Here is a 16,887-nt window from a genome sequence, read left to right as displayed (position 1 = left end):
TGACCGCGACCCGAGCCCTGTCCACGCCTTCTGTCCGCTGGTCTTCACAGGCACCATGGATTTGCATCCCCATTTGACAGCTGGGCAAACTGAGGCTCCAGAGGAGCGAAGTCCTACCTGCCCAAACTCCCCCAGCTGGCAAGCGACTCCAGGTGTGTCTGACTCCCGAGTCTGGGCACCCGGCTGCCGCCGAGGAAGTCAAGGCTGCCTCAGCAGCCCACGCCCCCGGGCCACCACGCTGCCTTCCCTGCTCCTCTCCAGCCTCGGACCGGGGGGGGGGGGAGCCCAGTTCTGGAGAAATGCACCCTCTTCGCCCAGGCCCTGCTCTGGGTCCCCAACCTTCACCCTCCCAACCCCAACCTCTGTCTCTGGGCCTAGGGTAAAAGGATACAAACCTGGAAGAGGAAAAAAGGCCCCCCTGGTCATGGCTTAGTGCCAGAGTTCTCACACCCTGGCTCTGGTTGAACTTGGCCTCTGAGCCTCAACTTCCCCATCGATACAATGGACCAGGGCATCTAAAAGTGGTTGGGCAGTGGCTCTGTCGTTACCCAACCCCCATTCCTATCCTAAACAAATGCACCGACTGACTTCCCCTTGGCTTGGAAGGTCTTTATGAAGAAGTTTCTGACCCCAGCTTTGGAATTTAAAGCTGCCGAGGGGGCCAGGAGAAGAGGGGACCCAGCCAGCCGTGGAAGCTGCTAATCGCCATCCCCGCCTGGGGGACGCACTGCCGCCTGCACTGAAAGCAATTTGTCATGCCCTGAATTAAGTGATTCCAAAAAGAGTTTAATTTCAGTTTAATGGCTCTGTTTTTTTGTGTAATTAAATACCATCGCATGGCGAAAATATGTTGTTTGCACTTTAGAGAGTGTGCAAGGGCCAGGGAAGCCAGTCCCACCCGGGTTTCTGGTCCCAGGCTCCAGCAGCCCCTCCCCGGTCTGGCTGCGAGGGTCTAGGTCGTGGGGATGGGCACAGGAGAGCTGGGGAAAACAGGGGGGCAGTGAGCTGAGGGGTGCTCCTCGTGGTGCCTGCTTGCTCAGTAGAGCATATTTCTAATTATGTACAGCACCCCCCTTCCACTCCCTGGGGCCTCAGACGTAGGAGGGGCAGGTCACTCTGACAGTGAGGGTCTAATTCGACCCTTGGCTGGCCGGAGTGGTGTCTGCTCCCCACTGGGTGTGCCCAAAGGTACCCCACGGTCTCTCCTCCACTTACTGTTTCCAATACTCCTCCTCCCCCTTGCCTGTCTTCCCGGACTCATAGCCCGGCCCGTCTCCCCCTCTCTTCCCTGTGACCACCCAGGGTTCCGGCTGCCAGCCTGCCTCCCAGCCCCATCCAGCCCGGCTTCTTGCCTTTCTCTGGGTCAGAGGTGACATTGCCGTAGGCGTGGAGAATGCAGGGGGCGTTTCTCCGGCTGGGAATGTTTCAGGGTCACTTACCACGGAGTTATATTCCTCCCCCAGGACGGGGTGGGAGGTAGGGGGTGGGGCCCGGCAGGCGCCCCAAGTCCTGCATGCTTCACAACATTCCTGGAGCAACTTGGGGGAATCGGGCCCAGAGGGCAGAGAGGTTGGAACGGGAAGCCTTTTCCTGGAAGGAGCTGAAGGGATGACAGTGACTGGAACCTCAGGGCCCCGGGAGGAGGAGGGGCCAGGAGGCCGGGCCAGCGCCCCAGAGACTCCCCCACCTGAATCCAATACTCGCGTCCGTCCGAGGCTCCACTTTTTTCTCCCGACTCCCACCCGGCGTTCTTGCCAATGGAAAGCCCAGCCCCCAACCCTCAGCAGACATCAGGGCTTGATCTCCACTAACGAGCTGGGAAATGGAAACCAAATGCCTGATGTGGATCGGCCCCAGTGGGCAAGGAGATGCTGGCGGGCTGCCCCCCACCCCCCTGCCCCTAGCCACAGCAGGGGGGAATCACGTTTTGGGGGGAGGCAGGGCACAGCACTCAGGGCTCTGGTTCTAAGTTCACCCAGGGCTGGTGGCCCCACGTCCTTGCCACCTCCTCCTTTCTACCTCTGCCGGGGGTGCTGGTGCCCCCGTGGCAATGAGAGTGACCTTGTCAAGGGTATTTGGAGGCTGAGGTGGGAGGGCCGGGGTACAAACCAGGCCAGCAAGCCTTCTCTGGAGCCCAGTTCTCCTCACGGTGACACTGCCCGAGACGGTTTCCTTTGCCCCGGAGAGTGTCCGCATGGACGCTGAGCTGCTTTTACTTGCTTCCTTTTAGACCCCTGGGACCTGCCTCCAGATCATGGGGGCGAGCGCCGGGCTTCTGTGGGATATGAAATCGCTCCCCTCCGAGGGCATGTCCTCTGTTCTCCGGTGTTAGGCTGCCCCCCCACACACACACACAAACCCTGCAGGGGACACCTAATGAGCGAGGGTCACTCGTTCACAGCAGGGAGGCGAGTACATACTCTGAATCTCTTATCCCCTCCCTCCTCGCCTCACACACAGTCACAGTCAGGTTCATGCAGACACACCACACAAACACACTCATCTGCACACACCCAGACCGGGGATACGTGTCCTGTAAAAGCCCACACTTAAGGTATCGCTTTGTTATAGTCACACACGCGTGAGCACACACACACATGCACCATAAATAGACGTATGTCAAAGGCACATCCCAGGCCATTTGTGCAACTGCTGCCTAAACAGACCCTGCTCTTTCTGAAGGCCCATGAAAGAAAGGAGCCTCCTAGTCCCCACTGCCGAGGGTGCGAGGCTGCTAGAGCATTTAAAGAGATGGTTTAGGGGTCTAAAGAGATACTTTTCCTGCATTTGGCTTAGGGACCTCAAGTGTAATCAGCCGCCGACACCCAGCCTCCTACCCCAACATGCCTTGGCCCCGGCCCCAGAAGTAGGGGACTCTCTCAAGTGTGGTCAGGGGGGCTGAGAGCGCAATGCTTGGGGTCACTTTGTTCTTTATCTCCTGCTGCTGGCAGTGGATCCATGGTGCCCCGGGGAGACTAGACGGCTGTGCTAGAGCTGAGTGAAGATTGCAGCCCCAGACTCAACATGCAGACGGCACGGGTGCCAGCACCCCAGAGGCGGGTGAAATCGAGAGGCCTGGGAGTGCCTCTGGGGCTGGGGAGGGGCTGGGAAACCGGGAGGCTGCCCCGGGGTGCAGCAGCCCAGTCTCCAGGCTGCCCTCGACCTCCCAGAAAGAGACCCCCACCCAAGAAATGAGTGCCTGGCACAGAGGTGAAGGGGGCGTTGGGAAGGGACCAGGAATCCAATCATACCCCATGGGCACAATTACGGGGCTGCCACCAAAAGCCCACAGCCTGATGTGCCAGGGCAGCAAGATCAAAGATGCCCCCACTCTCAACCCCTCAGAATCAAATCCCAGCACAACCCCCATCAGGAATGCAGGCAGGCAGCGCTGTGGAATGTGGTGGAACGTTTACCCCCTTTCCCGGGCTTCAGGGCAGCGCCTCCCCCTCACCGCCACTAAATTGATAAATGAAATCCAGATGCAAACCCGATCTGCCTCATGCCCCAGGAAATGCCCCAGGTCCACACACCAGCTGATCCCAGAAATAGCTGTGGCCCAGCGGGGCTGTCCTGGCTCCCTCCTTTTGGAAGTCATCATTTCCCCACCCGGAGTCTGAACACAGACAGCGCAGACTCTGGGGACAGGGAGGCCCCTTAGGAAGAGGCCACAGGGAGAGGCGGGGGCACTGACTGACCGTCAGTAGCCCTTCTACCATGCAGGAGAGGCCGCCCCACACCCAGTGCACCCCCACCTCTAATTGTAAATAAGTCAATGAAACATATTGTCTAGCATTTTTTATTTTGTTTTGTTCTGTTTTGTTAAAAAAAAAAAAAAAAGAAAGGAAGGAAGAAAGAAAGACAAGACATTCTGGCCGACTGGTAGGTCCTTAAGTCTTCGTCCATCCAGCGGGGCCAGAAGATGCCCAGGGGGCGGTGTGAAGGGGAGGGAGGTGCAGGGGGAGCTGGTGTGGAGCGGGAGGCAGAGCCACGCAGGCTGTCAGCCACTGAAGGACAGAGTCGTCCCGGTGACTCCATCCTGGTGACCTCTGACCCCAAGTGGAAGGAAGCAGGGCCCCAGGCAAGCCCCATCCCCGGACCCCAAGGTGCTGGTCCTCCTCTCCATCAGGCACACGCAGTCCCATCACACACTCCTCCCTCTCTCCCCGTGACCGCTCAGACCCGGCCCCACCGCCCAGCCCCCTGTCCTGCGGGCCCTCCTCTGGCCCTCTCTTCCTTGCTCCACAAGCAGGGACTCGGTTACCAGGCAATAAAGCGGATGGTACTACACCTGACCCAAGAGTAGGCGTGTCTCCGCAGGAAGAGAAGAGGAGCCCGGCCCGGCAGCCCTTGGCTTTGGGAGTGGGTCCGCTCTCCTGACCACGGAGCCACCCGCTACCCCACACCTTCCCATGGCCTCCACCCCATGACTAGATCGAGGGGAGGGACAAAAGTCAAGGTACATGTCTACTCTCCTCCTCTGAGGACAGGAATGGGACTCCTCCCACAGACCTGTGCTCCCTGTACAGGACGCGGCCCCTCGTGCCCAAGTCAGAGGAAGTCAGACTAAGAGCCCCCAGGGCTGAAAACCAGAGCTGGCATATGATATGTAGTCAATACATGTTTTTAGATGGCTGAATGAATGAATGAATGAATGAATCCAGGATCAATGTGGAACTACACCAGGGCTCCCCACTGCCACTCTCAGGCTGTCTAAGCCCAAAGGGGACACCCTAGGCTCCAGCTCACCCCAAGGGCACACCCATGCTCATAAACACACACACACACACACATCCTGATGGAAACTCCTGGGCCAGAGGCAGAGCCAGGACTTGGGCCCAGGCTCCCCGTCAGCTCCGCAGCCTCCAGGGGAAGGGGTAGCAGGGGGCACAGAGCCCCCTGCCTGCTGGTAGGGCTCACTCATGGAAGCTGTCAGCCAACTGGTGGCAGTCCAGCTCCCCATTGGGCTCCAGGTCCCCTGACAGCCTCACTCCTGTCTTCCGGTCCACGCACCAGCACTTGCCGCGCTGCCCGTCCAGGGCGGGGTGGCACTGTCAAGACGAGGGCGTGAGAGGTCAGTGACCAGGCAGCCGGCCCCGACCCCAGCCCAGCCCCCCGTCAGACCACTGCTCCAGAGGGCCTCCGAGGGCGGAGACTCTCCGATGAGCACAAATCCCCGGAGCTCACTGCGGTAGAGAGGAACTCGGCCACGGCCCGGAGAAAGGCCGATAGCCTACCCGGAGGGGAGGCTGGATTTGAAAGGCTAAGGAGCAGGTGGGAGAGGTTTTGAGTGTGTTCTCAACGCGTCGGGACTTTAAGAATGAAATTATGGTTCACGGCAGGATGCAAGCTGAAGTTAAGGTTAGGAAGTACAGTTGATTGGGAATTAAAACTAAAACTTGAGTTGGGTGAGGCTTACCCAGGTCAGAAATAGAACTGGGAGAAAGACAGAGGTCAAAGTCAGAACAACTGAAGCAGACGGGCCCCAGTTTGGGTCAGGATTAGATGGAGAGGGGAGGGGAAGGGCAGGGGCAAAGGTGGGTTCCAGAGCCAGGGTTAGAGCTGTGGTGAGCTTGTCTCAAGGGTCTGGGCTGCTCTGGGGGTCAGGGGTCAAGTGTCAGAACTTTCAGTAGGAAAAAAACGGGGGAAAGAAAACCCATAGAACACAAAGGGTTTTCAACATGTAGAGTGAACCCTAATGTAAACTATGGACGTTAATTAATAATAACGTATCTCAGTATTAGTTCCTCAACTGTAACGAACACAAGGTGTCAGTAGGGAGAACTGGGGGTGGGGAGTAGATGAGAACTCCATGCTTCCTGCTCAATTTCCTGTAAACCTGAAACTTCTCTAACAAAGGATATAATTTGTTTAGGGGAAAAGTACTTTAAAACTTGGGACAAAAATAAAAACAAAGTTAGTGCTGGGAGAAAGGTGGGAGGAAGGATTGGCACCAGTGTGGGGGGCCCTCTCGGACCCCTCGCTCCCTGCACACCACTCGCAACACCCCGATGCCATCCCGGGGCCTGCTGACCCGGGGGCAGCCTCTCTCCTGCCGGCGAGGCCCGTGCCGCCAAAAGCCACTCTGTGGGTCTGCCTGTCCAGGGTGAAGTATGTGGGTCTGCCTGTCCAGGGTGAAGTGTGAGAACGGGTGTCTATGCCCACAAGGAGCTGCAGAAGGAGATCCAGGCAACACCCAACATGGGACACCCCAGGGCCCTGTCCAGACATGCCACCCTTCCGTGTGGGGCCAGCTCGGACAGGCCAGAGCGAGGCTGGAGCAGGCCAGCCTTCTCGAACATCCCAGCTTCCCAGGGGCTTGTTGGAGGAAGCCATGTTCCAAGGTGGGCAGGTGCACAAAGGTTTCTACATTGCTGTGCTCCCTCCTGCCCACCTCCTCCTTCTGCTCCCGGCCAAGCCCCCGTCTCCGGCTGTCAGGGCTGGTGTCCCCTCCATCGTGGCTGCGCCCCAGGAGGCTTGGCTGCTCCCCTTGGGCAGGGGCAGGGGCAGGCTGTTTCCCCCTGAACCCCTCATGACTTAGTCCCTCCGTTTCCAGGTGAGACGGACAGGGACACGCCAGGACAGAGGAGGGCCACCCCTGCAAGGGACAGGGTGAGTGAGGAAGTGCTGGGAAGCAGGGCTGGTGGGAACGGGAGGTGAGCGCCACAGACGCTGAAACAAGGTGATGAACATAATGCTGCACTCGCAGCCAAGATGGTCGGCCCGCCACTAACTCATCCTGCGATTTTGAGCCTCAGTCTCCTCATTTCCAAAACGAGTGAGGTGGGCAAAATGAGCTGAGGCCCAAAGGCTGGGGGGGAGGGTTCGGGGTGGGTCCTGGGTTTGGGCACGGTCAGGGAGCCTCCCGTTCCCTGAGACCTCGATCCCCAGCCGAGCCTGTCGAGTGCCCCTGGAGCCGAGGCCAGGGCCCAGCAGGAGGGAGACAGGGAGACGGAGACCCACCTGCTTGGGGTGGAAGTTGCCGTTGCGGTCGCAGTTGGGGATGGGGATGATGTAGAGGTCCTCATGGGTGCGGCCCTGCGAGGCGGCCAGCCGCTCCAGGGCCCGGTGCAGCTCACTCTGGCAGGAGCCCTGGGGCTGAAGGGCAGGGAGGGCAGAGCTCTTAGCAGGAGGGGAGAGGGGCAGGAGAACCGGGGCTGGGGCAGTCTTATCTCGGGACTGAAGGCCTAAAGGAGGGTCAGGGCCCGGAGGCTGGGCAGTGAGGCGAAGGGCGTGGCTTGGGTTCCAGGGACAGTGGTGGAAACAGCAAAGGACACTGAAGACAGGATCTTGGGCCAGAGAACTTCTAGCAAGGAGAGGTGTGAAGGGAAGGCCCCCTATGGGAAAGGAGCTGTGGAAGCCTATGGGGAAGGACTTGCAGGGGACGGTTCCTGAGGGGGAGGCATGAATGAAGTCATGCGACCCACATCGCGCAAGACCCAGGCCCAGAGCCATCAGAGCCACCCATCGGGAAGGACATTTGCCAGACCCTGGGGCCGGGTCCCAAGGCCCCTGAGATGGCCAGCATTAACCCTTTAGAGACTGAGAAGGTCTGGGGTGGGGAACCTAAGAGAAGGGCCAAGAAACATCAGGAGGCCTGGGGAACCATGATTTTTACCAGCCAGTGCAGAAGCATTTCAGTGCTGAACCACCACCTCAGCTGTACCAGTGCAGGGAACGGCTGAGCAGGGATGGAAGTTTAAGGACAGGAATGAGGGCTGTCTGGGTCCTGATGATGACACCCAGTGCCCCTTGTACACCGTAGGCACCCAACGCATGTCTACTGTGTAAACACAGTCCTGGTGGTGGTGGTGGTGACAGTGGTGGTGGGCTGGTGTGTGTGTGTGCCTGTGAACGTGTACACTGGAAGTCAGAGGTCCTCACCATAGGCCGGGCTTCCTCCCGGGGCATCCCAATGACCTTCATCTTGCCCCCACTGTTGCTCCGGTCTCGAATTTTGGCAAAGTGCTTCTGCAGGCATCTGCGGTCATGGGCACCGCAGGGGCTGAAGCTGTTGTTGGGGTGGTCGTCCTCATCCTTGTCTGCAGGCAGGACACAACGAGGAGAGGTCAGCACCGAGAAAGGACAGGGCAGCACACCACCTGCCTCCTTCTTGGGGGTGCTCCAGCCTGGCTCTGGGGAAGAACGGGGGCGGGGGAGGGTCTGGGGACAGGAACAAGCCAAAGCAGCGCCCTGTCTCTTTCCCACACCCCTGGATCTCCTCAGGAGAGTATTATATTCCGCTTCAAGTCCTTGACTCGTCCCTCATCCCACCCAAGCCAGCCCTCAGATGAGTCACCAGCTACAGCTGCCCGGACAGCAGGACGGTCCCCTGGTCCCTGCAAGGAGGTCTGAGGCAGGCAGGGGGGCCCCTACTGGGTCTTGCCTCCCTCCACTCAGCTCCTCCCACCATCCCCCTCTCCGTCTGCTCTCTCTTCCTGTCTCCTTTCCTGCTCTTTTCAGCATCTGGCGGAGCTGGCCAGGGGATCCTCCGGCTGTCAGCTCTGCTCACCCTCTTCCAAATGGCCAGAATCAAAGTTTCCATGAGGGATGAGAAATCTGACCCAACAGACTCTCCCCCTTGGCTGGACAGGAGAAAATAGTGGGAGTGGGGGTGCGTGCCTGTGTGCGGAAGTGCAGTATGTCCGTATGCACTTGTGTAATGCTCTCTGCGGCCCCGGGACCAAGAGAACACCTTCCACATCCCTTCTGCCCCCTACCCTTAGACTCCAGACCCCACCCAAAGCCCACGTCTGTCGCCCAGGGCAGTGGTGATCCGGAGATGGGGTTGCCAAGGCTGGACCTGCACCCCCTCCCTGGGATCTCCCAAAGACTCTATCTGAACTCAAGGAAAACCCAGTTGTAAGTGCTGCTTCTCTCTCCAGGCAGCCAAAACCGGAACGCAGGGCCGAGCTGGGGAAAAGGCTGCAGGACCTCTCCACAGACCCGCACCACCTCCCCGGCGCTCGGGCCTGGCAGCACACGGCGGGCCGAGTGCAAAGCCCCTGCCAGCATTCCAGATGTTGGCAGCCCGTCAGAAGGTCACATCTGGTTTGCGTCAGGATTTTTTTCCTGAGGAGTTAGCAGGTTCCTCCAAGCATGGCAGCGGTCCCAGAGCTGCCTCTAGGTCAAATGGTATTTTTCGGCCCAGCCTAAGTGAGGTTGGGGTGGCGGGGAGGGGGGCGGGGGGGAGGTTAGTTCTCTTTTTATTCTCCTAGTCCTGGGGGTGTGGGGAGAAGCATATGGATAAAGGAAAACCAGGCAAGGAAGACTCAAGACCCTCAGAAAGTCTATGTCAAGATTTCACACCAAAGGTTATTTATAAAATTGAGTCACCCAGGATGGGAAGAAGGCTTTGTCACGAGTGAAGGGCTGGCTTAGAAAAATCAGAGGGAAGGAATAAATGGGGCTGAGAAATAGACCCCAACCTTTGGCATTTTTAACCTCCCAAGGAGGACAGCGCAGAGGGGACTCCTGACTTAGGGTTGGCATCGAGTCCCTGAAGGTCAACCCAGGAGAACACACTGGAGTGGGACCCCCAGCTGACAGGGATGCCCCAGAAGGGAAGGGTCATTCCAGAGGAGCAGCACTGGGCCGTGGGGGCCGCAGAAGATCGGCGCTGGGCCCTCCATCGGGAACCAGAGGAAAGGCCTCAGGCCCAGGCTCTCCCCTGAAGACTCTCCTAAGGAGCCCTTCCGGCCCAAAAGGCCTGGACTGGCCGGGGACCGCCCCTCCGCGTCCACCTCGCACAAAGCCACGAGACTTGTGGATGGGGTCCCCGCGTTTCGGGGCCGTCGGCTGGAGCGGGGGGAATGAAGAGAAAAGGGACACGGAAGACCCAAAAGAACTGGAGCCAGATCCTGGGACAGCAGGGGCTGGGCTGCGATGGAAACAAAGGCCCCCCTCTTGACCTGGGAAAGGCTGACGGGGGTTACAGGGACCCCCATGGTGTCGTTTTTTACACCCACTCGAGGCACACCCTTCCCACCTGGGAGCGCTCTGCTGTCTTTCCTCGGGGGCGCGCTCCTCCCGTGACCATAAGGGAAAGTGCCCCTCTGCGATGAGGCTCACTCCTCTCGGTAGGTGGGCGGAGCGTTCTCAGGCTCGAGGAGGAAGGAGGAGCTCTCTAAGGAATGGGGCTGCCTGGGGGGGGGCAGGGAGCCCCGAGGCCTGGAGGTGTGGGGCGTCCCGGGGGTGGAAGCCTCAAGAGGGACAGAGACCTGCAGTAGAAGTCCAGCGCAAACAGGCTTTTCCGATGTTGAAGTCCCGTGAGCAGAAGTCCGCAAAGGACTCCCGCTCGAAGGATTATTGATGAACATTGGAAATGTCTATCCTTTCATCGAAGAGGTACCATTAAGAATGGCAATGAGGTCCCTTCCCTGAAACCTGGGGCTGCGTGGAGCCTGGAAGCACAGCTTACGTTCTGGTGCTGGTGGGGCCCCCCCGTCACGCAGAGGAGGTCCCCGGGGGAAGATGGGCAGACAGTACGGCTGGTCTCCCCTTCTGGGTCCCCCCACTGCCCAGCGTGTGTGTATGATCAGAGGAGAAGAGCACACCACCACGGGGAGACCAGCCCCCTCCTAACGCTCACGGGGACACAGGCATGCAGAGTGTACCCACGCTGGCCCCCAGACACAGAGGGGCCGGGACTCAAGAACCACAAACATACACAAACAGTCACGTGTCCAGACCACACTCGCACACCAGGGCACGCCCACACGCGCTCAGGCCCTCTGACCCGGCCCTGGGCAGAGACACCGACCTGGGGCGGGCGCACTGACCGGACCCTAGCTTGTTGACTTGCTGTTTAATCTGTAACTTTTCCTCGCCCGGCCTTGCTGACCAGCACACTGAGGACCCAGCCCAGGATCACCCTAGGCACTGGGTCTGGAAGGGTGAGGGCCACAGCCTACGTCTCTGAAAAGCTTGTTAAATACTTGCTATGTCCCTGCTAACACAGGAACCCCAGCCACCCGGCGCTGCTCACAGAGGCAGTGCCCTCTGGAAAGCCCCGATCCTGGTGGGGTCCCCTCTGAGCAGGAGCTGGAGTCAGATCTGGCCCCCTGAAAGGTCTGACCTCCTGAATTCCAAAGGGCTTGTTTGGGAGGCGGGGCTTCCAAAGTAGGCTAGGTCATCTCCTGCGGCCCCAGGCCACTGACATATGGACACGCTGGAAACCTTGGTCTGTGTTCCAGTAACAAGGGAAGGCACCCAGAGAAAGAAGAGGCCTCACAGCTTTGGCACTACTGCCTGCAAAGTTCATGGTCAAAGCTAGAGAATTTCCTCTTTCTTGCTGCCTGATTTCATCCCCATGATTTCTCCTCAACTCCAGCCCCCGCCCCACTCAAGACACCCAGGGTGAGGCTGTGAGGTGGGTGGGGTTCAGCCGTGACCTGGCAAGTCACCCACCTGCCCTAGAAGAAAGGCCTTTTCCTTCTTCCCCTGGACGCTGGCTGAAGTCAAGGCCACCGCGGCAGGCACAGGGCCCTTTCTTTGGGTTCTGGTGCAAGGATGTCCCCTCACTATTGTGACATACTGCTGGCCTCAAGAGTCAGAGAAAGACAGCCGGCTCGTCCTCCCCATGTTTACAGCAGGAAAAGGCACCAAAGTCTACCCTAGCCCTGGAAACTCTCTGAATGTCCCCCAGCTTTGTGCACTTGCCCTACTGTCCCCCGAAGTCCCAGCGTCAGAGGAGGATTTAATCTTCAAGTTAAAACCATCCAGCTTCCTCTTCATCACCATCCTCATCATCACTCCAATTTATTGAGCTCTGACTGCGTGCCAGACCCCACCTCGGGGAGGCACGTCCCGTTGTAGGCCGGGTGGAGGGGGAGAAGGAGAGGCTTGTCCCTGCGGCTCCTATGACTTTAAATGGAAAGACTCCTGATACTGGAGGCACCAATAATTCTGGCTTCGCCAATGCTAAAGAAAAATGTTAAGCAGCTATGCTCCTCCTTCCCCCCTGCCCCCAAGGCACAGAATTTCTGGGAAGGCCCTGTTCCCATGACATAACTGGATTCCCAGTACTGAAGTAGGGAGGACAGTATTTGCTGTGTTAACTAAAAATTAACCCGGCATGCGTGTGCCCTAACCCTGTCCCAGAGGGCCCCAGAGCACAGTTTAGGAACCCCCCAGTCCAAACGCTGGTGCCACCGTCCACTCCCCCAGGTTCCGTGAATCGAGAGTCAATACGCTTACGCAGAACTGTGGACTTCTGAAGTCCATGTCCTGTCCCACCCCCCTTCTGGTGGCCTGAGTGGTGTTAGTCCGCAGCTTGCCCTGGCTCAGAAAGCCGGAACAGGCAGGTGGGGGCGCCTGCAGGTGGAAGGGGGAGACCTGCCCCTGATGCAAATAGTAGCAGCTGGACCACAGCTGTTCAGGGGAGGGGCTATGCCAAGTGGCTGTCCTCCCCTGTCACCTGCTGAAGCTCAGCCTAAGAGGAAGAGGTGGAAAGAAGAGGCTTAGGTCCCCAAGCCTTGGGACGCAGGAGGGACAGTGGCCTACTGACAGTGAGAGGCTACAGAGAATCATGGGGATAGGGGCCAAGCCCTGGACACCTTGGCTCACTAGAAACCTTGCAGGGCTGCTGCACAACTCTAGGGGGCACCTTTCACGTGGTGCAGTGCGACCCACACTGCAACAGGGGATACTTCTGTGATGACTGGGAGTTAAGAAGTCAGGGACACGGCTTGCCAAGAAGAAACTTCGTTTTCCCAGGGTCCTCCAGACTTCACCTTTCCCTCTGCAAAGAGTGTACGCACTGCATGGGTAGGGGGGCAGGCAAGGAAGAAAGGGTGAGGGGCGTTAGAGACTGGGGCCCTGGGATCCAAAGGGGACCTAAAGCCGCCTTTGGAGGCTGGTTTGCAGGATATGCACAGGATAATCACAAACTTTTCATGTCCCCCGCCTCAAAGCTCCTAGGGAAACAGATTTTTCTCCACTACAGGATGGGGTGTCCTACCCAGCAAGGAAAAATGGGTGCCCAAGAATCTCTGCAGGCTCTTCGGCCCATGTTCAAGTCAGTGAGGGAGGAGGAGGCCACCAGCCATACTAGTCTGGTGCCAGATACCTGCTGGCCAGTGGAGGAGGGAGATGCAAAGAGAATGTGGTCCTGTTACACACAGGGAGCCCAAGGATTCAGCTCTCACTCCCAGTCTGGTCTGGTACCAGGACCCCCTCCTCTCCCACTGGCACTGGCATCTCTGCCCCCAGGATCACCAACTTAATCCCTGAGGACCCCCCCCCCTTCCCCGATGTGCCGGGTGCCAGGCTGGCACTTCTCCTAGAATGTTTTCTGCTGACCCATCTCTCATTGCCCAGGGGCAGGAAGGGCAGAGAGAGGCCTGGAGCCCAGACCCCTGGAGTCCACCTCCTTCCTGTTTTCCCTGCATCCTGCTCTCCTCCAGCTAACAAGCTGCAGAGGATTGAGGAAGTGGAGCGGTCTGGGACCCAGGGCAGGAAGCTTGGGGCCAGAGTCCCAGCATCCGGACTGCAACAATGGAAGCTTCAAGCACCAGGAAAAGAAACAGACAGACACACAGGCATGGGGAGAGCTAAACAGAGTCAGAGAGGGAACAAGAAACAGAGGCAGGCACACAGGAAGGCAAGCAAAGAGAGAGATTCCAAAAGTAACAGAAAGACGGGAACAAAGACAGAGAGAGCAACAGTGACACGCAGAGAGAAGGAGCAACAGAAGGAGACCGCAATGCCAGTGCGAGACGCAGGGCAACGGGAAACAGAAAAAGGGACTAGGCGAGAGAAAGAGAAAGCCACCGATACCCAGCAGAAGGTACAGAGGAAACAGGAACTCAAGAATGCTGTTAGTGGAACTGGAGGTTGAAAGACACAGCAGGGAAGAACAAAGAAAAAGAGAAAGAAGGAAAGAGACTGAGAAAGATTAGAAGGAGCCACTGAGAGGCTCACCGAGAAACGGAAAGAGAGAAAGTGCCAGGCAAAGGGCTTTCTAAGCCCGCCTTTCTCTGTCTCTCCCCTGCTCCCTAGCTCACGCCCGTCGGGGTTCTGCAGCCCCCGGCTGGCGGCCGACTTCCCTCTGCCACCTCACGTGGCACCTGCCAAGAGAAAAGAGCAGGATGCCGGCGTTCCAGGGCAGGAGGGTGTGCCCAGACCTGGCAGGGAGACCCCTGTCTTCCCAGCACCTCTCCCAACAGCTAGGCGAGCTGGCCTGGGGCTGTGGGAAGGGCAACTCCCACGCCCCTCACCACCAAAGCCCCTCTGATCTGTGTGTCCCACTCCACCCACCTCAGTGTCAAAAGTCCAAGCTCTGGCTTCTCAGACCTTTGGCATTTCACCTGTAGGTCCTCCGGCACAGAAAGCCCACCCCCACCCCCACCCTCCAGTTCTCTGGCTCACTTGCATGCAGGCTGTGGGCTGGGCCAGGGCACTTAAGTTTCCACTCTTGCACCAGCAGCCAAGACTACTCTTCCCCAGTAGGCATCCTTCGGAGGTTTGATATGGAGGGAGGGGGAAAAGTCCTCCTCGATGGTGGCAACAGGCTGTTAGGGACTCCATAGCAGTTTCCTTAGCTGAGCCTGCCCCGTGCCAATAGAGCCCTGCCACGTACCTGCCTTCTCCCACACTCACAGGGGATTTTCAAGGGCCTTCCAGGCCAGCCGGATTGGGGGGAAGGGGTTTCTGGGAGGGGCGCACACCAGGGAGGGCGTGCAAGGGCAGAGACACCTTACCAGAGGGCTGCATGCTTTCCTGGATGGCCTCGATTTCCGCCAGCTCCATGCACACGCCCTGCCCGTGCATCAGCGTGTGCAGGGGCTTCTCCACCCCTGGGGGTGGGTAGCAGCGCAGGCCCGAGCCGCAGCGGGGGGTGTACACCCCGCAGGGCATCCCCTTGCCCAGGGCGCAAGTGGCGCAACAGCCGCAGCCGGGCTCGCGCACCAGCTCCTCGCAGCCCACGGGGGGGCGGCAGCGCGCCAGCTTCTCCTCGGAGCAGGGCGGGCAGTGGATGGCTTCGTCTCCCAGGCTCGGCCCGGGCCCGGCGGCCAGCAGCAGGGCGGCCACGAGGCAGATAGGCAGCATGATCGGGTGCTGACGGAGCGCTAGCACAGGGTGCGGACGGGGAGCGCGGGCACGCGGACTGGCAGCAGGGGGGCACACGGATGCTGCGCCCCGCGCGCCTGAAGGACCCGACCGGGAGAGCGCGGGGAGACGGGGCGGCCCCGCTGGCGGGCAGAGACGCAGCCGGGGAAGTTAGCAAGCGGGCTGGAGGGGAGCGAGCCTAGCCACCGAGGCGCTGCGCTGCATCCTCGGCCCGGCCCGAGCAGCGGGCAGCGAGGGGAAGGGGGCTGAGTGGCTGCCCCGGACGGGCTCCTCCGGTCTTTATACCGGCCCCTGGCCACACCCCCAGCGCCTTCCTAGAGGTGGGGGAACCGGGTAGGGTGGGGGAGGGCGAGGGGGAGAGGGAGACGCGACCGTTAGGGGGAGGGGGCTCTGTCCTGAGTCGCGGCCGCCGCCGCCGCTGCAACATCTGAAAGTCCTTTTCTGCCCGAGAGGGAAGCGGCGCAGTTTGGAAGCCCAGACAGGCGCCGAGAGCGCTTCTGAACCGGATCCCGGGAGGGGAGAGAAGGGGATGGGGAAGCAAAGAGGCTACCCCTTGGCCCCCTCCCCCGACCTTGGAGGATTCATCCCTGACCCACAAAGGCGGCCCCTAGTCCCCCAGCTGAGAGCGCAACCTTCGAGCCCCAACTCCTGGCTCCGCGGATCCAGTCTCCCTTTCCACTCTCCCCCAGTGCTTCCAGTCTCAACCAGTCGGGTGGGATGGTGGGAGGGGTACAGGCACCCAACAAGGGGCCTGGAAGGGCCTCATGACCGTAAGACGTTAGCTGGCTCTCTTCACAACCTCTTTCCGCCCCCCACCCCAGACTCCCCAAGGTTCATGTGGGTCCGGGTCCACTCTGCCGTCCCCGGGGTGGAATCACTGAACTCCTGGGGAGAGAGGTGCCCAGCCTCTTCCTCCTTCCTGGATATTTGCTTTTACTGCCCAGACCCACTCCTGAGTGGGGGGTGGGGGGAGGGGAGATTGCCACTCTGGGTTTGCAAATTGTGCATTGCACAACTCCAGGGGGCACCCTTTCTTTTGTAGTCATTGTAGATTTGTATGGCTGTCGTGTCAGTTTTCCGGCAGGTGGCAGTCAAAGGTTTTGAGCGAGGGGTGTCTTTTTCTAATTCAGTGAATGGTGCTCTTTGGGGTTGGCTAGGCCCTCAGTGAGATTCTGTTAGTGCCCGAACCCCCGACACTTGCCTCAGTCCTGCTGATTGGGAGAGCCTCTGGGGTCACCTTTGGAGCAGGGACCCATCTCCTAGGTTCTCTCTCAGATCCCCCTAGTCCTCCCCCATCCTCCCCAACAAACTCGTCTGCTCTCCTAGAGCTGGCTTCAGGGTGAGGGCGCCTGTCCAGGCATAATTGGTGACCCACTGAGGGTTTTTTTTGTTTGTTTGGCTTTGCCTAGAAAGCTGCAGGGCAGCCAAGCTGAAATGCAGATCAGAGACCCTCTTCCCGCTTCCTCTCCCAGGGCAGCCGTCTCCAGGCTCACAGGGATGGACTGGGCCCTCTCCCACTGTCTCCAAGTGCAGACTGCCCAGGTGATAGGAGGACGGGGCTGCAAGCCAGACCTGCAGGGACAGAACCAAAAGTTGCAAACGGACGGCACCTACTGGCAGCCGTCAAGACTGCAGAAGGGCTGGCGGGCCCTGGCCAGGGACAAGGCTCTAGGATTCTCCACTGTAATTGAAAAATAAAATAAAATAATAAAAGATTCTAGGATTCACTCCATGCCATCTCACAGACCAATGGGGGTTTCTTCTGTCCCAGAGTCGGGTTCCTCACCTCCCCGTGGGGAAGCCCACCTGTCCCTG

At 59.2% G+C, this 16,887-nt stretch overlaps 1 protein-coding gene across 1 annotated transcript; it reads right to left on the bottom strand.

The window, feature by feature from the left end:
• Positions 1–3,785: 3,785 nt before the first annotated feature.
• IGFBP4 (insulin like growth factor binding protein 4) lies at positions 3,786–15,340 on the bottom strand. The gene is made up of 4 exons (XM_028520403.2): positions 14,703–15,340; positions 7,885–8,042; positions 6,964–7,098; positions 3,786–5,051 (listed from the first exon to the last, which is right to left on the bottom strand). The coding sequence occupies exons 1-4, from the start codon at positions 15,049–15,051 to the stop codon at positions 4,917–4,919; spliced, it is 777 nt and encodes a 258-aa protein (XP_028376204.1). The 5' UTR covers positions 15,052–15,340; the 3' UTR covers positions 3,786–4,916.
• Positions 15,341–16,887: the final 1,547 nt, after the last annotated feature.

Source organism: Phyllostomus discolor, chromosome 8 (assembly GCF_004126475.2).
Source record: "Phyllostomus discolor isolate MPI-MPIP mPhyDis1 chromosome 8, mPhyDis1.pri.v3, whole genome shotgun sequence".
Lineage (NCBI taxonomy): Eukaryota > Metazoa > Chordata > Mammalia > Chiroptera > Phyllostomidae > Phyllostomus > Phyllostomus discolor.
The sequence above is the reverse complement of the archived record's forward strand: the minus strand, read 5'-3'. Positions and strand labels throughout refer to the sequence as shown.

Coding starts and splice junctions, on each gene's coding strand:
- IGFBP4 (XM_028520403.2), bottom strand. CDS start 15,051: ATGCTGCCTATCTGCCTCGTGGCCGCCCTGCTGCTGGCCGCCGGGCCC. Junction 8,043..14,702: donor GGAAAGCATGCAGCCCTCTG/GTAAGGTGTCTC, acceptor TCCTGCCTGCAG/ACAAGGATGAGGACGACCAC. Junction 5,052..6,963: donor GCAACTTCCACCCCAAGCAG/GTGGGTCTCCGT, acceptor TCGTCTTGACAG/TGCCACCCCGCCCTGGACGG.